A 22,118-nucleotide genomic window follows, 5' to 3' on the forward strand; every position below is an offset into this window, starting at 1 on the left:
TTATTTGATTCATATTGAAACTTTGGAGCAAGTTTGCGATTCATTTGATTCAGATTGGGACTTTGGAGTGTGGATTGTGAATCATTTGATATAGATTGGAACCTCAGAGGGAGGACTATAAAACATTCGATTCAGATCAGGACTTCGGAGCATGGATCGTGAATCACTTGATTCAGATAAGAACTTTGAAGTAGGTTCGCAAGTCACTTGATTCAGAACGGGAATTCGGATTGCTAATCATTAGATTCATATTGAAACTTCGGAGCAGGTTCCGATTCATTTGATTCAGTACGGGACTTTGGAGTATGAATCATTTGATTCAGATTAGCACTTCAAAGTGGGTTCACAAATCATTTAATTCAGATCGTGACTTCAGAGCGTGGTTCATGAATTATTTGATTCAGATCGTGACTTCAGAGCGTGGTTCATGAATCATTTGATTCAGATCGTGACTTCAGAGCGTGGTTCATGAATCATTTGATTCAGATCGTGACTTCAGAGCGTGGTTCATGAATCATTTGATTCAGATCGTGACTTCAGAGCGTGGTTCATGAATCATTTGATTCAAATCGGAATTTCAGAGCGTGGTTCATGAATCATTTGATTCAGATCGTGACTTCAGAGCGTGGTTCATGAATCATTTGATTCAGATCGTGACTTCAGAGCGTGGTTCATGAATCATTTGATTCAAATCGGAATTTCAGAGCGTGGTACATGAACCTTTTGATTCAGATCGTGACTTCAGAGCATAGTTCATGAATCATTTGATTCAGATCGTGACTTCAGAGCATAGTTCATGAATCATTTGATTCATATCGTGACTTCAGAGCATAGTTCATGAATCATTTGATTCAGATCGTGACTTCAGAGCATGGTTCATGAATCATTTGATTCAAATCGGGATTTCAGATTGTGGTTCATGAATCATTTGATTCATATCGTGACTTCAGAGCGTGGTTCATGAATCATTTGATTCAGATCGTGACTTCAGAGCGTGGTTCATGAATCATTTGATTCAGATCGTGACTTCAGAGCGTGGTTCATGAATCATTTGATTCAAATCGGAATTTCAGAGCGTGGTACATGAACCTTTTGATTCATATCGTGACTTCAGAGCATAGTTCATGAATCATTTGATTCAAATCGGGATTTCAGAGTGTGGTTCATCAACCATTTGATTCATATCGTGACTTCAGAGCGTGGTTCATGATTCATTTGAATCAGATCGTGACTTCAGAGCATGGTTCATGAATCATTTGATTCAAATCGGGATTTCAGATTGTGGTTCATGAATCATTTGATTCATATCGTGACTTCAGAGCGTGGTTCATGAATCATTTGATTCAAATCGGGATTTCAGAGTGTGGTTCATCAACCATTTGATTCATATCGTGACTTCAGAGCGTGGTTCATGATTCATTTGAATCAGATCGTGACTTCAGAGCGTGGTTCATGAACCATTTGATTCAAATCGGGATTTCAGAGCGTGGTTCATGAACCATTTGATTCAAATCGGGATTTCAGAGCGTGGACTGTGAATCTTTTGATATAGATTGAAACTTCAGAGCGGGTTAACTAATCATTTGATTCAGATAAGAACATTAAAGTAAGTTCACAAATCATTTGATTCAGATCAGGACTTCGGATCGCGAATCATTTGATTCAGATTGAAACTTCGTAACGGGTTCATGAATTATTTGATTCAGATTGGGACTTTGAAGCATGGATCACAAATTGCGAATCATTTGATATAGATCGAAACTTTGGAGCTGTAATCATTTCATACGGGATTTGTTCACATCCAATCTTGTTTCTGCCATAGAATTTTAAAAAATTATCAAAGGTAACTGCAACTTTTTAATTACACAAATCTGACTTTTTTTCTCAGAATTGCAAGATATAAAGTCAGACTTGTGAGAAAAAAGTAAGAACTGTAAAATAAAAATTTTCTTATTTTCTTTTTTATTCTGTGGCAGGAAAAAAATGTAACTGCAAGATGTCAAAACTGCAAAAAAAAAAAAAAGCCACAATTTTTACTTGTTCTTTTCTTTTTCCTCTCATGTCAGAATGAAAAGATATAAACAGAATTGTGAAAAATAAATTCACAATTCATCTTTTAATTCTGACATTTTTTCTCAGAATTCTAAGCAATAAAAAAAACTCAGAATTGTTTATCATCTGATTTTTTTTTCTGAATTGCAAAAAAAGCTCAAATTGTGAGATAAAAAGGTGCAATTGCCTTTTTTTAAGCCTGTGGCAGAAAACTTCCACATATCGCAACATGATTGAGCTGTTGCACAAAACACATTAATGGCCTACAGTACAGTCTGAATGAGAAAGCAGCATTATTTACAGCATGACAACATTGTAGGGGTTTCTGAGTGTTAAGTGATCAAGAACATACTGAAAACATTTCCAAAAGACTTTCAACAACAAACCTTTCCCGAGAAACACTGCAGTGAACAGTGACAACATGCCCCGCTCTCCTGCTCTCAGCAGTGCTGCATTATGGGAGACGAGATCTGAAACAGAAGAGCACAGCGTCTGTCACTGTATCTGCAAACGTGAGCAGATCCTTCCACAGCAGATGTTTGTCTGATTCTCTGAACCTTCTCACATCTTTGCTGTCATTTGCAGTTTGTCTTTTGTTTGTCATTGGCTGCATCATGAAAAACCTGTTGAGAGAAACCAAGCCTTACTTCAGACTCCACTTGAAAGGCCTTCAGATTCGAGCCGAACGTGATTAAATACATGATTTCAACACAACAGTGAAAGCTGAGAATCTCCTGAGCGAGACAGTTTTTATACGGGTGTAAAGATGAAAAGAGTGCTGAATATAACGGCCTGCAGGTCCACGTCTCAATGAGCTGCAGATGTGTGCCATTGATCTGAACTCTTTAATCTGCATTCTAATGAGGCGGCGCTCCGCAGGGAGACGGGCTACTGCTCACACACAGGACGTATAAAAACATGGAAACTCAGCGCACCCCGTCCCATCAGCATCAGCCTCTGTAAAACACCAGCGGGACGTTCTGCTCGCTCAACACACCGAGAGATGCTGACGGCAAACCTCAGATTACCAGCAAACAGGACACACGCTTAACTTTACCCAGTGCTATAGAAAAGTTAGGACAAAAGCTCTTAAAGCTTGAACTAATAGTTTTCACCTTACTTACTCCGTTGATTGATTACATTGATCATTGCAAACATTTTTTTGTATTACAAGTTTTCTAAAATGTTAGGTTTAAATATGCAAATTAATCATTACTTAATGAAATATGCATTAATTTGCATACATTTCTAGTACAGAAATCTAAACACTGGATGAAGTCAGTTTCAAAATTCTAGTTCAATTTTTTTTTGACATATTAGAGTCAAATGTTTTTACAGAGGGGATATTGGGTATCTCCATAATTCAGAAAACAGATGTATTTTTTACCATTTTGGGGGGAATAAAATGTTGTATATAATCAAGAAAATTCTATATGAACAAATCCCTCTGGAAAAACCTTCAGGATATAGACAGGAACACAAATGTAAAGTGTGGTGTGTGTAAGTGCTGCTGAAGTGGAGATTTATGGCTCAGTGTAGGAGAAAAATAATTTTGAGAAAATGGCCTTTCATATATGTATTGTAATTTTAATCTATTGACACAAATAGATAAAGTGCTATAAAAGAAAGACTTAACAGTGTCTTTGGGTGTTTTCTTTCCACTAGTCTGAAAAAAAAAAACACTTTATGAAAAAACAAAAAGCCCAAAATCTCAAACTTGACAGATGCATGAAAAAACAGTTTTTGCCTGCAGTGTTTCTTTTTAAGACTAAAATTTCTGACTGTATCTCCTCCTATAGCGCTTTAACTCCAAACACACCAAATCTGTACACCCTGATCTCTAGTTTGTTGTTACATTTTTTTAGATGTAGAAATTCTGATTTTTTTCTCTGAATTGTGAGATATAAACTCACAATTGCGTGTTATAAAGTTAGAATTATGAGATATACACTTGCAATTGCGAGTTATTGTGAGATATAAAGTCACAATTCTGACTTTTTTTCCTCAAAACTGCATGATCCATAATAAACTCACAATTGCAAGAAATAAAGTCAGAATTGTGAGATTAAAACTTGAAATTCTTTTTTCTAGCAATTCCAAGTTTGTCTCATTCAATTCTGACTTTTTATCTCAGAAATTGTGAGATATAAACTTGCAAATGTGAAAGTCCAATAAAGTCCAATTTTGAGGGGCAAAAATACTGATATGTTTATAACCCACAATTCTGACTTTATAACTCACAATTTTCAGGTTATTTCATGCAATTCTGAGAAAAAAGTCCAAATTGTGAGTTTTTATCTTGCAATTCTGAATTAAAAATTATAATTGTGAGTTTATATCTCATAATTCGGAGAAGAAAGTCAGAATTGCAAGTTTGTATCATGCAGTTGCAAGAAATAAAGCCAGAATTGCAGGATAAAATCCCACAATTGCAAGTTTGTATCTTTTTCTCAGAAATTGTGAGATATAAAAGACTGATATGTTTATAATCCTCTATTCTGACTTTATAACTCACAATTGTGAGTTTATATCACGCAATTCTGGAAAAAAACGTCAAAATTGTGAGTTTTTATCTTGCAATTCTGACTTTATAACTCGCAATAGTGAGTTTATATCTCATAATTCTGGGGAAAAAAGTCAGAATCGTGAGTTTTTAATCTAGCAATTCTGAATTTATAACTCACAATTGTCAAATAGTATAATTCTAAGAAAAAAAGTCAGAATTGCGAGTTTGTATCATGCAATTGTGAGAAATGCTTGATATAAACTCACAATTGCGAGAAATAAAGTCAGAATTCCAAGATGAAAACTCACAATTCAGACTTTTTTTCTCAGAAATGCATGATATAAACTTTGAACTTGAAGAAATAAAGTCAGAATTGCAAGATAAACACTTGCAATTCTTTTTTTATCACGCAATTCTGAAAAAAAGTCAGAACTGTAAGTTTTTATCTGGCAATTCTGACTTTATAACTTGCAATTATGAGTTTATATCTCGTAATTCTGAGGAAAAAAGTCAGAATTGTAAATTGCAAACTCACAATTCTGAGAAATAAAGTCAGATTTTAAGGCGGAAAAGACTGATATGTTTATAACTCGCAATTCTGACTATATAATTTGTAATCGTGAGAAAAAAGTCAGAATTATTGTGAGAGAAAAAAGTCGCAATTACCTGTTTGTTTGTTTGTTTTTTCAGTGGTGGAAACAGGCTTCCATACAATAATCTTAGTCTTTGTTTACTTTTAGTTACTTCCATCTAATTTTATTTTAGTAAAAATAAAAATAATAATAATTGGTTTGAGTGTTCGGTAATGATAACAACACTGGAGCAACATTCTCCGAACTTCCGTACGATGTTACTTGTACTAGATGAATATTTTAAGAAACATTTTTGTAACTTTTAAATAATGTTCTAATCACAACAAGAAAAGTGAGCATTTTAACATTCTTAGAATAATAGAAATAAACATTCAAATAATGTTATATTTTGTGTTAAAATAAAGTGAGTAGAACACTGTAAGAAACATTTTTGTAACCTTTATGTAACATTCTAATCATGACACGGAAACTGGACATTTCAATGTTTTAGAAACATTTCAAAACAATGTTCCCACAACCTAAATGTGTTTGCTGTGGTTTGACGCTTCAGTTTTCCGTCAGCATGAGGATGATGTATGATGATTGTGAGCATCAGATCTGTAGACGCTTGTGTTTGCTGATGCTCATTGTGTTTGCCAGCAGATCTCAGCTGATGATTTTACGGCTCTCCGTGAGACGTGGCAGAAACTTACTCAACACCTACAGAGAGCGTTTGCTGATCAAACACCATGAGAGTCTCTGTTGCACAATTCATAAATATATCGAGATCTCAGATACGACAGAAGCTCATTCCAGCGGTCGCCAGCAGCTTCGTGATCACAGTAATTTGGACGCAGCGAGAACAAAGACAGGTTTGGCTTCAGGACAGCAGCTTTTTCGAAATCACACGAGCTGTAAATCAACACATGAAGGATAAACATCACACTCTTTTAAGAAACTCTACAGCCAGCAGAACCAGCACTGATACGCTTTCTCAGAGGTCACACGGGTCACCGGCAAACACAGCTTAATAATGAAAGAAAATATTTATTTATGCTAAATGAAGTATATATCAGAAATAACAGCAGCAGGCTAAATGATAAAGAAAATGAAGCAGGACAAATGTTTTTTCTAACTAATGATAATTTATAAGTGCTGTCAATCATTTCCCACACAGCCAATCACAAATCAGTTCATTTGCATAGAAAAGGCAGCAAGAAAAAAAGTCAAAACTGTGAGTTTTTATCTTGCAATTCTGACTTTAAAACTGACAATTGTTAGTTTATATCTCATAATTCTGTGGAAAAAAGTCAGAATTGCGAGTTTGTATCATGCAATTGTGAGAAAAGTCACAATTCTGATGATATAAGCTCACAATTGTGAGAAATAAAGATATATCATGCAATTCTAAGAAAAAAAAATCTGAATTGCAAGTTTTTATCTTGCCATTCTGACATTATAACTCAATTGTGAGTTTATATCACGCAATTCTGACAATTCTCAGTTTATATCATGCAATTCTAAGCAGAAATCAGAAGTGTGAGTTTTTATCAGAATTGCACGTTTGTATCATGCAACTGTGAGAATAAGTCTTTTTCTCAGAAATGCATGATATAAGCTCACAATTGCAAGAAATAAAGATATATTACGCAGTTCTGAGAATTGTGAGTTTTTATCTTGCCATTCTGACTTTATAACTCTCAATTGTCAGTTTATATCTCAAAATTCTGAAAATAAAGTCAGAATTGCTAGTATGTATCATGCAATTCTGAGGAAAAAAGTCAGAATTGAGATATAAAGTCACAATTCTGACTTTTTTTCCCCAGAAATGCTTGATATAAGCTTGCAATTGCGAGAAATAAAGTCAAAATTGCAAGATAAAAACTTGCAATTCTTTTTTCTCAGAAAAAGTGAGAAATAAACTCGCAATTGGGAGTCATGTCAGGATAGGACAATATTTTGAGATATAACTATTTGAAAATCTGCAATCTGAGGGTGTTTAAAAAAATCTAAATATTGAGAAAATCACCTTTAAAGTTGTCCAAATTAAGTTCTTAGCAATGCATATTACTAATTAAAAAAAAAGTCTCGATATATTTACAGTAGGAAATTTACAAAATATCTTCATGGAACATGATCTTAAAATCCTAATGATTTTTGGCATAAAAGAAAAATCGATCATTTTGACCCATACAATGTATTTTTAGCTATTGCTACAAATATACCTGCGCTTCTTAAGACTGGTTTTGTGCTCCAGAGTCGGAGCAGGAATGGAACTGAAGTCTGCAGTAGATCACCAGGAGCAGGTTGGAGATCTATGGGTTAAACTCTACTAATGAGAGCAGGTCGCCCCCTTGTGTCCAGATTCATCATTTCTTCTCTCAGCTGAAACTCAAACTCATCTGTGAATTAGAGGAGTTGTTCACTTCCAGAACTAAAATGTACAGATAATGTACTCAGCCCCTTGTCATCCAAGATGTTCATGTCTTTCAGAAATTATGTTTTTTGAGGAAAACATTTCAGGAATGTTCTGCATATAATGGTCTTCTATGGTGCCCATGAGTTTGAACTTCCAAAATGCAGTTTAAATGCAGCTTTAAAGTGCTCTAAACAATCCCAGCCGAGGAATAAGTGTTATCTAGTGAAACAATCAATCAATTAATTACCATTATTTATACAGTGCTTTTAACAATATGGATTGTGCAAAGTAACTTTACAGTATTAAATAGGACAATGGTGTCAATAGTGCAAAAGCTACATGTTGCAGCAAAGTCAGATTGTGCAGAGGATTCATCTGGTTCCTGTGGTCTTGCGCCGATTGCCGTCTAGTTGAGGAGTTCTTCACTGGTTTTAAAATCAATCTGATGTTTAATAGGGAGCCAGTGCAGTGTTGACAGAACCGGGCTAATATGCTCATACTTTCTGGTTCTAGTAAGAACTCTAGCTGCTGCATTTTGGACCAGCTGGAGTTTGTTTATTAAGCGTGCAGAACAACCACCCAATAAAGCATTACAATAATCTATCCTTGAGGTCATGGACGCATGAATTAATGTTTCAGCATTTGACATCGAGAGCAATTTTGATTTATTTTTTAAGATGAAAAAATGCGGTTTTGCAAATGCTTTCTAAGGACAGACTGCTATGGAATAGCACACCTAGGTTCCTGATGATGAAGAATTGACAGAGCAGTCATTGAGTATTAGACTGTTTTAGGTTATTACTTGTGGAGGTTTTAGGTCCAATAATGAACACCTGTTTTTTTCAGAATTTAACAGTAAGATGTTACTCGTCATCCAGTTTTTTATGTCAACTATGCATTCCGTTAGTTTTTCAAATTGGTATGTTTCGCCGGGCCGTGAAGAAATCTAGAGCTGAGTATCATCAGCGTAACAGTGAAAGCTAACACCATGTTTCCTGATGATATCTCCCAAGGGTAACATGTAAAGCGTAAAAAGTAATGGCCCTAGTACTGAGCCTTGAGGTACTCCATACTGCACTCGTGATTAATATGATACCTCCTCATTCACTGACACCAGCTGATGACGCTCAGATAAGTGGGATTTGAACCATGCCAATGCACTTCCACTTCCATCAGTTATTTTCTCAAAAAAAACTTGCTTGTCTTGTCTGTGCACTCTTGTTTTAAGACAGTTATTGTATGTCGATAAACTCCCATCTCGTTTTTTCCTCCAACTTCAAAATCGCCCTCCATCGCTGCAGAAGAACCGACCCAGTGTTTACAAAGTGAACGTGCAAAGAGGATCAAACACCCTTTACAAAAGAAAGTGTAAATCAGCGATTTAGAGCGATTTTGAAGTTGGAGGAGAAAATGTGATGAGAGTTTTTTGACACACCCTAACTGTCTTGAAACAAGATGCACAGACAAGCATTTAAGGTTAAAAAGTATATAACTTGTAATTGTTTATAGAAAATGACCAATCGTTTGGCTAGATAAGACCTTTCACTTTTTCATTTAAACTGCATTTTGGAAGTTCAAACTTGGGGCCACCATAGAAGTCCACGACTCTGTAAAAAGTTTTCACTAGTTTCAACTTAAAAACTTAAGTTTAGCAGCTGCCTTAAGATTTTAAGTTAAATCAACTTAAGTCATTTAAACTCACAAGTTATGTCAACTCATTTTTATTGTAATGAGTTATAATAACTTGTAGTTTTGAGCTGATTTAACTTAAAAACTTAAAGGATTAGTTCACTTTCATAACAACAATGTACAGATAACGTACTCACCCCCTTGTTATAATGGATATGGATGGAGCCCCGAAGTTTGAACTTCCGAAATGCAGTTTAAATGCAGCTTCAAAAGACTCTAAACGATCCCAGTCGAGGAGGAAGGGTCTTATCTAGCGAAACAATCTGTTATTGTCTAAACAAATTGACAATTTATAGACTTTTTAACCTCAGATCTTGTCTCATCTCTGCGCAGCACATGGGAAGTCTGTGTGATTGGGGTAAATACAGTTAGGGTACGTCTAAAAACTCCCATCTTGTTTTCTTCCCTAACTTCAAAAGCGCCTTAGATCGCTGCAAAAGTACCGACATAGTGTTTAAAAAGTGAACATACAAAGGAACTCAAACTCCCTTTACAAAAAAAAAAAGAAGGTAAAAACAGCATTATAGGACGATTTTGATGTTGAAGACATAAACGAGATGGGAGTTTTTAGACGTACTCTAACTGCATTGACCCGGATTATATTGACGACACATTCACTGCGCAGAGACCAGACAAGACAAGCATTTGAGGTTAAAAAGTCTATAAATTGTCAATTTGTTTCGAAAATAACTGATCCTTTCGCTAGATAAGACCCTTCCTCCTCGACTGGGATCGTTTAGAGTCTTTTGAAGCTGCATTTAAACTGCATTTCAGAAGTTCAAACTTCGGGGCTCCATCCATATCCATTATAAAGAGAGACATCCTGAAATGTTTTCCTCAAAAAAAACACAATTTCTTTACGACTGAGGAAAGAAAGAAGTGAACATATTGGATGACAAGGGAGAAAGTACATGATCTCTAATCCTTTAATAAAGACACACCGAGATGCAGATGACTTCATGTTTTTAATCAGTACATAAATACATTTTCCATCTTATACTGTGACATCTTTAAAATCATCTTAGAAAATATCAAAAATATGCTTCTTGTATTCGAAGGTTGTCTTTACAAAAACATAGAAGGACTTTACAAACTTCTGATTCTCTGGCAGCGTGTGACTGTAGTCTGTAGATCTGATTCGCTCCGTTACTAGCGCTAGTTTTTGGTTTTCTCCACTTCTTTAAAGGGTGACGTTATCAAACGCTCTGGGAGCCGCTGTGAAGAACACCGATGTGATTTCCATTCAAATCCAGAGTTTCTTCTGGACGCCTCCGGGTGTCTCTGTCAGGAGCCGCGAGCGCTGGATGAAGCTCCCGTGATGAGATGAAGATGATCAGCGAAAGAGAGGCCTGCAGGGAAATGAGAGAAGCATATGAGCTGAACTCAGGAGCAGAAGAGCAGAGCATCCAGACAGACAAAAGATGATGATTTGTGTGGAAGTGGAATGAGATGCTGCTGTGTAGGAGACGCTCATGAGGAGTATTGATTTCTGTCCTCCCACAGATCTGCAGATGAACATCTCTGTGTTTCATAACAGCGGCTCATGTTTACAGACACTGAAACCATCAGGTCCGACTGGAAGAACATCACCACACGGATCTATATTAGACCAGTGGTATTTCAGCATCACTTGAATTAGAATTTAGGTTTATATTTTCTTTTCATTTTCATTTTAGTTGATATTTTGACCCTGGAGCACAAAACCAGTCTTAAGTAGCACGGGTGTATTTGTAGCAATAGCCAAAAATACATTGTATGAGTCAAAATTATAGATTTTTCTTTTATGCCAAAAATCATTAGATTATTACGATCATGTTCCATGAAGATATTTTGTGCATTTCCATTCTAATTTATTAATAATTATATTTCTATATCTCTTTATCTATCTATTTCCATAAATATATCAAAACTTAATTTTTGATTAGTAATATGCATTGCAAAGAACTTCATTTGGACAACTTTAAAGGCAATTTTCTTAATATTTTAATATTTTTCCAGTTTTTCAAATAGCTGTATCTCAGCCAAATATTGTCCTGTCCTAACAAGCCAGACATCAATGAACAGCTTATTTATTAATTTCAGCCGATGTATAAATCTTAATTTCAAAATATTGACCCTTATGACTAGTTTTGAGTCAGTAAGATTTTAATGCTTTTTAAAGGAGACTTTTCTGCTCATCAGGGCTTCGTTTATTTGATTTAAAATACAGAAAAAACTGTAATATTGTGAAATGTTATTGCAATTTAAAATAGTGGTTTTCTATTTTAATATACTTTAAAATGTAATTTATTTCTGTGATGCAAAGCTGAATTTTCAGCATCATTACTGCAGTCTTCAGTGTCACATGATCCTTCAGAAATCATTCTAATATACTGATTTATTATCAATGTTGGAAACAGTTGTGCATTTTTAAGGATTCTTCGATAAATAAAATGTTAAAAAGAACAGCATTTATTTAAAATAGAAAACTTTTGTAACAATAAACACTTTGTTCAAAAAGTTTAGGGTCAGTAACTTTTGTATTTTTTTCGCTCCTTGAAAAAAAATTATTACTTATATTCAGCAAGGATGTGTTAAGTTGATAAAAAGTGATAGCAAAGACTTCATTTATATTGTTATAAAAGATTTCTATTTTGAATAAATGCTGTTCTTTTTAACTTTTTGTTCATCAAAGAATCCTGAAAAAGTATCACAGGTTCCAAAAAAATATTAAGCAGCACAACTGTTTCCACATTGATAATAAAAGTAATAAATCTGTATATTAGAATGATTTCTGAAGGATTATTTGATGCTGAAGACTGGAGTAATGGCTGATGAAAATTCAGCTTTGCATCACAGAATTATATTATATTTTAAAGTATATTAAACTGGAAAACCACTATTTTAAATTGCATTAACATTTCACAATATTAGTTTTTTTCTGTATTTTTAAATCAAATTAACACAGCCTTGATGAGCAGAAAAGTCTCCTTTAAAAAGCATTAAAAATCTTACTGATTCCAAACTTTTGAGTGGCAATGTATATAGTGTTTCAACTAAAACAAAAATAAGAGATGTTACCTTGGAAACTAGATAACTAAATACAAGTTTTATTTCAGTCAATGTTTTCTATTTTACACAAACATTTTTTATTGTGTTGCCTTGGAAACTAGATCAAATTAAATGCATATTTTATTTTAGTTAATGTTTTTTTTATATTGTTTTAGTTGTAGTTTTAGTTAATATATCTTGTTTTAAACATGTTCAACATGCTGCTTTTCAGAAGCAGAAGTCATAGTTGGGTAAACTTCTATTATAATGTGATGAACAGAAACTACAACAAATATATATATCAGAGGAGAGACAAATGGCAAATTATCCATCAGTCCTGTACTCACAGCATTAAGTAAGTATAGTATTATAAATCCATATTTTTTTTAAATTAAGAAATTTAAAACTTTACTAAATTTATGGCGTTAATAACTGTGGGAACTCATCAGTGTCTGTGAGAAATGTGTGTAATATCAAGAGGAGTCACATGATCACATCAATTGCCCTCCAAGCGCTCATTTTACAACAAAAGGTGGATTTTTATGATGCTTTTAACAACCTGATGGACAAAATCAACCTGCTCAATAAAATATGTGTAACCATAATCCGTAATAACGCTTCCTCCAGTGAACAGAGTGTTCTGGTCGGAATCAAGAGAGAAATCAAGCACAATTTACAAGCCAAAAACAGCTCTAAACAAATATGTGGCTGGATTTTAATTAGACTTTTTAATTTTTTTTTTTAATTAGGAGAAAGCATTATTATGGATTACGGTCTTGTATTTTAGTTAAAACTTCTTAATGATGGATTTGTTTTAGCTTTTGTCTTCTCAAGATGTACTGATGAATGCATACACTGGAAAAATATTCTTCCTTAGTATTTTTTTGTTTTCCAGTACAAATCTATAAACATTCTTAAATTAAACAATGTGCTTGCCCTCCGACTATCCAAGATTAGTTTGTTTGTTCATCAGATTTGTAGAAATGTGTCACTCCATCACTGTCTCTCCAATGGATGTGAATGGGTGCCGTCAGAATGAGAGTCCAAACAGCTGAGAGAGCAAACATCACAATAATCCACAAGTAATCCACACCGCTCCAGTCCATCAGTTAACGTCTGGAGAAGACAAAAGCTCAAACAAATCCATCATTTAGACATCATGACTCTATAATTCATAATAATGCTTCCTTCAGCAAAAAAGTGAAATCAAAATCCAGCCACATATTTGTTTAGAGCTGTTTTGGCTTGTAAACAGTGCTTGATCTGTGCAGATTTCTCTCCTGATTCAGACCAGAACACTTTTTCACTGGAGGAAGCGTTATTATAGATTATAGACTCAATGTATTTGAGTTAAAAATGTCTTGATGGATTTGTTTCAGCTTTTGTCTTCTCCAGATGTTAACTGATGAACTGGAGTGGTTTTGTGGATTATTGTGATGTTTTTATCAGCTGTTTAGACTCTCATTCTGACGGCACCCATTCACTGCAGAGGATCCATTGGTGAGACAGTGATGAAATGACACATTTATACAAATCTGATGAATAAACTCATCTACATCTATGTCCTTTTACCTCTTAAGTAATCTTAAAACTCCAGTCAATCAGTTAACATCTTGAGAAGACAAAAGCTGAAACAAATCCATCATTAAGACATTTTTAACTAAAATACCTTGAGTCCATAATCCATAATAACGCTTCCTCCAGTAAAAAAAAGTCCATCTCCTGTTGTCTCTCACATCAAAATCCAGTCACATATTTGTTGAGCTGTTTAAGCTTGTAAACGGTGCCACTTTTTCACTGGATTATGGATTATGGACTCATATGTGACCCTGGAGCACAAAACCAGTCTTAAGTCGCTGGGGTATATTTGTAGCAATAGCCAAAAATACATAGTATGGGTCAAAATTATTGATTTTTCTTTTATGTCAAAAATCATTAGGAAATTAAGTAAAGATCATGTTACATTAAGATGTTTTGTAAAATTCCTACTGTAAACCTATCAAAATGTAATTTTTGATTAGTAATATGCATTGTTAAGAACCTAATTTGGACAACTTTAAAGGTGATTTTCTCAGTATTTTGATTTTTTTGCACCCTCAGATTCCAGATTTATTATTTATTTACTTATTTAGTGAGCTTTCATATGATGTATATATCTCAGTTTTGTAAAATTTGACCTTATGACTGGTTTTGTGGTCCAGGGTCACATATTTTAGTTAAAAACATCTTAATGATGCATTTGTCAAGATGTTAACTGATGGACTGGAGTGGTGTGGATTACTTGTGGATTATTGTGATGTTTTTATCAGCTGTTTGGACTCTCATTCTGACGGCACCCATTCAGGATCCATTGGTGGGACGGTGATCTGATGAACAAACAAACTCATCTACATCTCGGACACTTTTGCCTTCTGATTCTAAAAGCTCTTACCGTTCAACATGTCCCCTTCTGTCTTCCTCTGGTTTCTCCTGTGCAGCGTCTCTCTAAACAAAAGGAAACTATGAAGAGCGGGGTTCAGCCTCAGTCTGCGTCAAACGGTGGTGCTGGTGGACTTGCGTAAAATGGTCTTCTGTGGTTTCTGCGAGGTGAAAGCGAGGCCGCCGTTCTCCAGGAGCGCGGTGTTGGAGCACTGATGTACGGGGCTGCGTCTGCCGTCGATCAGCTCGGCGTGTAAGTGCAGATCCGTGTTGTTCATGTCGTACTGCAGGTCACAGTCCGGACAGTAGCCGTGATACTGGACCTTCTCATTGAAGCGCACGCGCTCCCTCGTGGTCTGAGGACAGCGGCCCGCGTGACCTTTCTCGACGAGGCTTTTGGGGCCACGACACAGAGAGTCTCTGAGCGGCGCTCCGTTCCGCACGAGCGAGCCGTTGGCCGTGATCTCCTCGGCTCTGGACGTTGTGGCGCGAGGGGGAGGGAGCGGCGGCGTGGGTCTCTTCAGGACGGTGAGGACGGAGGAAGACGCGGCTGACGGTCTGAAGAGCGTCTCCTCGGGGTAGATCTTGACGCGGTCGACGCTGGAGGCTGTGGTGGTGGTGGTGGTGCTGCTGGAGCTGCTGTTCAGAGTGTCCGTCTTGGAGCTGTCCGTCAAATCCTCCTCCAGACGGAGATCAGACGTCAGGCAGTCGATCTCCTGAACCACCTGAAGACCACAGAGTCAGACGTGCAACATCAGATAAATGTGCACAAGAAACAAGGGATATGATTCATTATATTACATTTAGGCAGTTCTGAAAAAAAAAGTTCAAATTCCAAGATTAACAAAGTCGCAATGTGAGAAGAAAAGTCAGAATTGCAGAATTTTTTCTCGCAATTGCAACTTTGTATCTCACAATTCTGACTTTATTTCTCACAATTGTGCGTTTATATCTCACAGTTCTGAGAAAAAAGCAGAAATTGCGAGATACAAAGTCGCAATGTGAGAAAAAAAGTAAGAATTGCGAGATGCAAAGTTGCAATGTGAGAAAAAATGTGAGTTCTGAGAAAAAAAGTTGCAATTGCAAGATACAAACTTTCAATTGCAGAACAAAAGGTTGCAATTGCGAGATACGTCGCAATGTGAGAAAAAAGTCAGAATTGCAAGTTTATATCTCACAATTCTGACTTCTGACTATTTCTCACAATTGTGCGTTTATATCTCACAGTTCTGAGAAAAAAAATTGCAATGTGAGAAAAAAGTCAGAACTGTGAGATTCAAAGAATTGCGAGATACAAAGTTGCAATATGAGAAAAAAATGAGAGTTCTGAGAAAAAAAGTTGCAATTGCAAGATACAAAGTCAGAATTGCGAGATATAAACTTGCAATTCTGATATTTTTTCTTGCAATTGCGACTTTGTATCTCATAATGTATCTCTTTATTTCTCACAATTGTGCGTTTATATCTCACAGTTATGAGAAAAAATGTTGAAACTGTAAGATGCAAAGTTGCAATGTGAGAAAAAAAGTCAGAATTCTGAGATAAAGTTGCAATTGCAAGAAAAAAAGTCAGAATTGCAAGTTTATATCTCACAATTCTGACTTTATTTCTCACAATTGTGTTTATATCTCACAGTTCTGAGAAAAAAAAGTTGCAATTGTGAGATACAAAGTTGTGAGTTAAAGTCAGAATTGCATGATATAAACTCACAGTTCTGAGAAATGAAGTCAGAATTGCAAGATACAAATTCGCAATTGCAAGAAAAGAGTCAGAATCGCAAGTTTATATCTCACAATTCTGACTTAATTTCTCACAATTGTGTGTTTATATCTCACAGTTATGAGAAAAAGTTGCAAATGCGAGATACAAAGTCAGAATTGTGAGATACAAAGTTGTAATGTGAGGAAAAAAGTTAGAATTGCAAGTTTATATCTCACAATTCTGACTTAATTTCTCACAATTGTGCATTTATATCTCACAATTCTGAGAAAAAAGTTGCAACTGCGAGATACAAAGTCGCAATGTGAGAAAAAGAGTGCGCCAATTCTGACTTAATTTCTCACAATTGTACATTTATATCTCACAGTTCTGAGAAAAAAAAAGTGAGATAAAAAGTCGAAATGACCTTTTTTATTTTTTATTCAGTGGCGGAAACGGGCTTCCATATAACTGAGCTCTGATGATCAGCATTAAGAACTCAAAGCTGCACATGAAATCATTTTACTCAAACTGACTTACAAAGCAGAAAACGAGCGACTCATCCACTGCTGCCATAATAAATTTATACAGATGCTGAACAATTCATGTGTACGTGTTTCTATGAATACTGTAGGACCATCACGAACAGATACTGTACGTTCATGAAGACTGCAAACATTTCAGACTCAATCCTAATTCTAAACAAAACCAGAAAATGAAAAACCAAAATCGCCACAAAATGAATTAATGGCTACTATAAGTATATCTAGCTTCACAGACAACAATATGTGATCCTGGACCACAAAACCAGTCATAAGGGTACATTTTGAAATTTATACAGCTGTATAAATGAGCTTTCCATTGATGTCTGGTTTGTTAGGATAGGATTAGATTTGGCTGAGATGCAACTATTTAAACATCTGCAATCTGAGGGTGCAAAAAAATCTAAATATTGAGAAAATTGCCTTTAAAGTTGTCCAAATGAAGTTCTTAGCAATGCATATTAACAAATCAAAAATTAAGTTTTGATATATTTACAAAATATCTTCATGGAACATGATCTTAACTTAATATCCGAATGATTTTTGGCATAAAAGAAAATTTTGACCCATACAATGTATTTTTGGCTATACTGCTACAAATATGTCTGTGATACTTAAGACTTGAGACGAACGTTCTGCTAGTGTTCTCATTAACCAGCATTTCGAAAGGTTCTTGGAACATTTAAAACATCCATTTTTTTCTTGGTTATGCAAACATTAATTTGAACATTTAGTAAATATTATAGAAACATTACACTGTATCATTTTATTGTATCAAACATAATGGGAATGTTATTTTCAGTGTTTACTCAATGTTCTGAAACCAGTAGTAACATTTAAAAAACATTAGACGAACATCCAACTAAAATGTTTGAAAAAAAAGACCATTATTCAAGACCAACTGTGAACATGTGTTCTATTAATGTTTCTGTGAGAACCTTTTGAAGAGTTTGTTTGCAAAAATATACAATTTTTCAAAAATCATGTTTTTTTATTATGTTACCCTATTTTTATTGTGTTTCATTGTGTTAGTTAGCTGTATTTTTTATTGTTGTTATTTTTACTTAAGAATATTTGGAATGCACAATGACAAAACCTGATTTTTGAAAACTCTTCAAAACAGAATGTTCTCAGAAATGTAGCTAACATTTTAGACAGGTTTTCTGAGAGTTATAAACCAGTAACATTAAAAGAGCATTTTGCTAAAATGTTCTGAAAACATTAGCACTGAAATGATATTTATACGTCATTTGTGAAATGTTTTTTTAAGTTGGATGTTTATCTAAAGTTTTTTGAAATGTTAATTAGTAGGGCTGTCCCCGACTATGAATTTTCATAGTCGAATCAGAATTTTCGAATCTTTCTATAGTCGACCGATAGTCGAATCATCTAGGCCTATGTGTGTGTGTGAATGGGTTGGGAGGGGCACGACACTATAGTCAGCAGGAGGGTAAACCAGTTTTTATTTTATTTTACACACTGCACACAGCAACAACTTTTAATAAAGCGACCAAAACTGCCTGCCAACTGACAGACGAACTTATTTAGGTTTAAATAAAAACACAGAACGCGTCTTTTAGTTCTAAAAACGCGAGGCGCACAGCACTGCCTTTTTTGCTAAGCAACGACCGAAACAGCTGTCCTGTCAGTCAAATCAAAGGATTATAGCGCGAACGCTCTAAAATCGTAGTTTTTTGCTGTTAAGTAAACTGTCATATTAGCAGAAACCCTAAATAATACAGCTCCTGGTTACCCACGATAGACACCAAAGGTTTCTTCTCCATTTCTTGCAGTCTCCGGACTTTTTAAGCAACGGTAAACTTTCGCCATCACAACAGAAGGCCCGCCTCTCCATTCATTCGATTGGACAGTGGAAAAGAACGTGAATGACGTTGGGCGTTTTTCCGCTCAGAGTTAATTTTTTTTTTTTTCAACTTCAGGCGCTCAGAGCGCTCCTGCAAAAACGCGAGGCGCGGGGGGCGCATAAACAGAGCGCAGAACGCTCACTGCCAACAGAAACCATTCAAAAGAGGCGCCTCCAATTGCAAAAACGCGTTCGGTGTGATCGCCGCCTAATCCCTGCCGTCAAGATGGTCCGCATCTCATCATGGATCAGGGCAAGTGAAAATTAAATCTGTCACAGGGGTGGTTAGATTTATTCACAAACACGTTAAAAATATTTATTGAACGCTTCTTTCTTTTCACTTTTGTTTTTACTGCATTATCATAATCAAAGGCTGTATATAACGTAATATAACCGTACAAAACCAGTAGTTCTGTGTGCAATTAGACATTGAGCACCCCCATATTGCCAAAATGGTATGATGCTCGTTTCACCCGCGAAGATTCGACTGTGAGATCAGTGGTCGAATCAGGCTCCGCATATCGATGCATCGAATCTTCGACTATTCGGGGACAGCCCTATTAATTAGTGCTGTCAAATGATTAATCAGAATAATCACGATTAATCACATTCAAAATAGAAGTTTTTGTGTGTATATTGTATATTTATTATGTATATATAAATACACATTAACCCTATGTTTGAAATTCCTTACATGTATTTACATGTATATTTTAATATTCATACAATCAATAATATATTTTACCCTGGAGCACAAAACCAGTCTTAAGTAGCACGGGTATATTTAGTAGCAATAGCCAAAAATACATTGTGTGAGTCAAAAATCATTAAGTAAAGCTCATGTTCCATGAAGATATTAAGTACATTTTCCTACTGCAAATATATCAAAAGTTAATTTTTGATTAGTAATATGCATTGCTAAGAACTTCATTTGGACAACTTTAAAGGTAATATTCTCAATATTTAGATTTTTTTGCACCCTTAGATTCCATTTATAGCTTTGAGATGGTGTATAAGTCTCAATTAAAAAAAAAAAAAACTGACCCTCATGACTGGTTTTGTGGTCCAGGCAGGGTCATATATATAAATATTTGTAATATATAAACATATTTTTTTTCTACATAATTTATATATATATATATATATATATTTTTTTTTTTTTTTTGGGATGTAATTAATCGCGATGAATCGTTTGACAACACTAACCTTGTTTCAGAACGTTCAGAAAAAAATCAAAAGTAACATTCCCATGATGTTTGCAAAATGATCAAATGTAACATTCTGAGAACATTTCAAACATTCGCTCTGTGAAGCGATACTATATAGCAACATCTCAACCGGGTGACTGTTTATATCGACGCAAAATGTAACTATATTAGCTCTAATCTGATAAATTCGATTATAAGGCACGAAGATATTAAGACACTACAGTGTAAAGCATCTTTAAGCAATGTTGTGAACATCAGAACACGAAATCATCAAACGCATTCTGATTCATGTACAGTAGAAACGACTTGTTTCAGTGTGTAAATATGAGACATAAGAGCAGGATGAGAATCTATAGTGAGGTCTGCCTTCCCCTATGTAGTTGATATCTGACAGACCCAGTGTACTCATCAATTCTGAATGACTTAATGACAGCTGTCAATCACAGGAGCGGCGCGTCAGAAAAGAGTCGACTCGCTGATTCTGACTCACACGAACGAACCCGAGAGGTCTGTGATGAAGTCGAGCATCAGAGACAGTAAATGTCATGTTTACACGAGGCCTCGATGGACACGAGCCTCAGACCCCACACATCTCATCATCATCATCTTCATCATCACAGCCAGCGCTTATAACGCTCGACACGCCGGGCACACGCACCTCTTTGAGTTCCTTCGCCACATCCTTCAGGTCTCCCAAGATGTTCTCGAGATCGTCCACGATGCTCCTGATCTGTCGTTTGACTTTAACTTTATTCACGCCTCCGTCCGCGTCCCCCGCCGCCGCCGCGCTCCCGGACATCCTCCGACGCGGAGCGGGTCACGGGTGTGCGGCGTGTCCTCTCATGACAGTAATCACACATGTTAACGCTCGCATGTTTTCCTCCAGATGCAGAAGAATCTCGAGCTGCGCGTCCCGGTGAACACGCGCGTGCGCGCTCCCGACACAAACACTGATGCTGGAAAGCGACCAACCTCATGAATCCCGAATAATACAGAAAACACATTAGAAGTCGACAGTTATGAGTCAGTCCTCTTCTGACATTTACATCACTGCTGTGAGATCAGCTGGATGCCAGATAACAACTAAAAACGTTTTGCTAACGTTATGAAAACATTATTTCTGAATGTTCAAAACGTATTGTTCTCTAAAAATGATTTAAAACCAGTTTTCATATACGAACAGTAAGGGGACTTTCCATTTGAGCATTTTGCTAAATTTTGGGAACGTTACCTTGGAATGTCCTCTGAACGTGTAACATTTTAGCATTTTGTGCATGTTACATTCTATTAACATTACTGGAAAAACGTTTGTTTTGAACTTTGAGTGAACATTGCCAGAACGTTAGCCAAAGATTTGAAAACGTTCCCTCCCAACTAACATTTTTTGGACATTGAACATTAGTTTTTGGTTCCCAGAACGTTATTTTTATGGTTAATTTTTGGTAAGCCATGAAAGTTTTCTTAACGTTCCCAAAACGTTTTTGGTTTGTAGAACGTTCCCAGAATGTTACTCTGACGTTCCCAGGACGTTAGGTTTTGGTTTGTGGAATGTTATTTTTAACGTTATTCTAACATTCCCAGAACGTTCGTTTTTTTTGGAACACTATTCTAACATTCCCCTAACGTTTTTCTAACATTCCCAGAACGTTAGTTTTTGGTTATTATTTTAATGTTCCCCAAAAGTTATTCTAGCATTCTCAGAATGTTAGTTTTTGGTTCTCAGAAAGTTAGTATTTTGTTTTTAGAACATTATTCTAACATTCTCAGAATTTCAGTTTTTGGTTCCCAGAAAGTTAGTTTTTGGTTATTAGATCATTATTTTAACATTCCCCTAATGTTATTCTAACATTCCCAGAATGTTCATTTTGTGCATGTTACATTCTATTAACATTACTGGAAAAACGTTTGTTTTGAACTTTGAGTGAACATTGCCAGAACGTTAGCCAAAGATTTGAAAACATTCCCTCCCAACTAACAACTTTTGGTTCCCAGAACTTTAGTTTTTGGTTCCCAGAACGTTATTTTTATGGTTCATTTTTGGTTAGCCAGGAAAGTTTTCCTAACGTTCCCAAACGATTAGTTTTTAGTTTGTAGAACGTTCCCAAAATGTTAGTTTTTGG

General features: G+C 35.6%; 1 protein-coding gene across 1 annotated transcript; it reads right to left on the minus strand.

Moving 5' to 3' along the window:
• Window positions 1-10,207: 10,207 nt before the first annotated feature.
• Window positions 10,208-20,913, minus strand: prr16 (proline rich 16). The gene is made up of 3 exons (XM_073819767.1): window positions 20,657-20,913; window positions 14,700-15,411; window positions 10,208-10,587 (listed from the first exon to the last, which is right to left on the minus strand). The coding sequence occupies exons 1-2, from the start codon at window positions 20,795-20,797 to the stop codon at window positions 14,800-14,802; spliced, it is 753 nt and encodes a 250-aa protein (XP_073675868.1). The 5' UTR covers window positions 20,798-20,913; the 3' UTR covers window positions 10,208-10,587; window positions 14,700-14,799.
• Between the last annotated feature and the right edge of the window lie 1,205 nt (window positions 20,914-22,118).

Source organism: Garra rufa, chromosome 15 (assembly GCF_049309525.1).
Source record: "Garra rufa chromosome 15, GarRuf1.0, whole genome shotgun sequence".
NCBI classification, from domain to species: domain Eukaryota; kingdom Metazoa; phylum Chordata; class Actinopteri; order Cypriniformes; family Cyprinidae; genus Garra; species Garra rufa.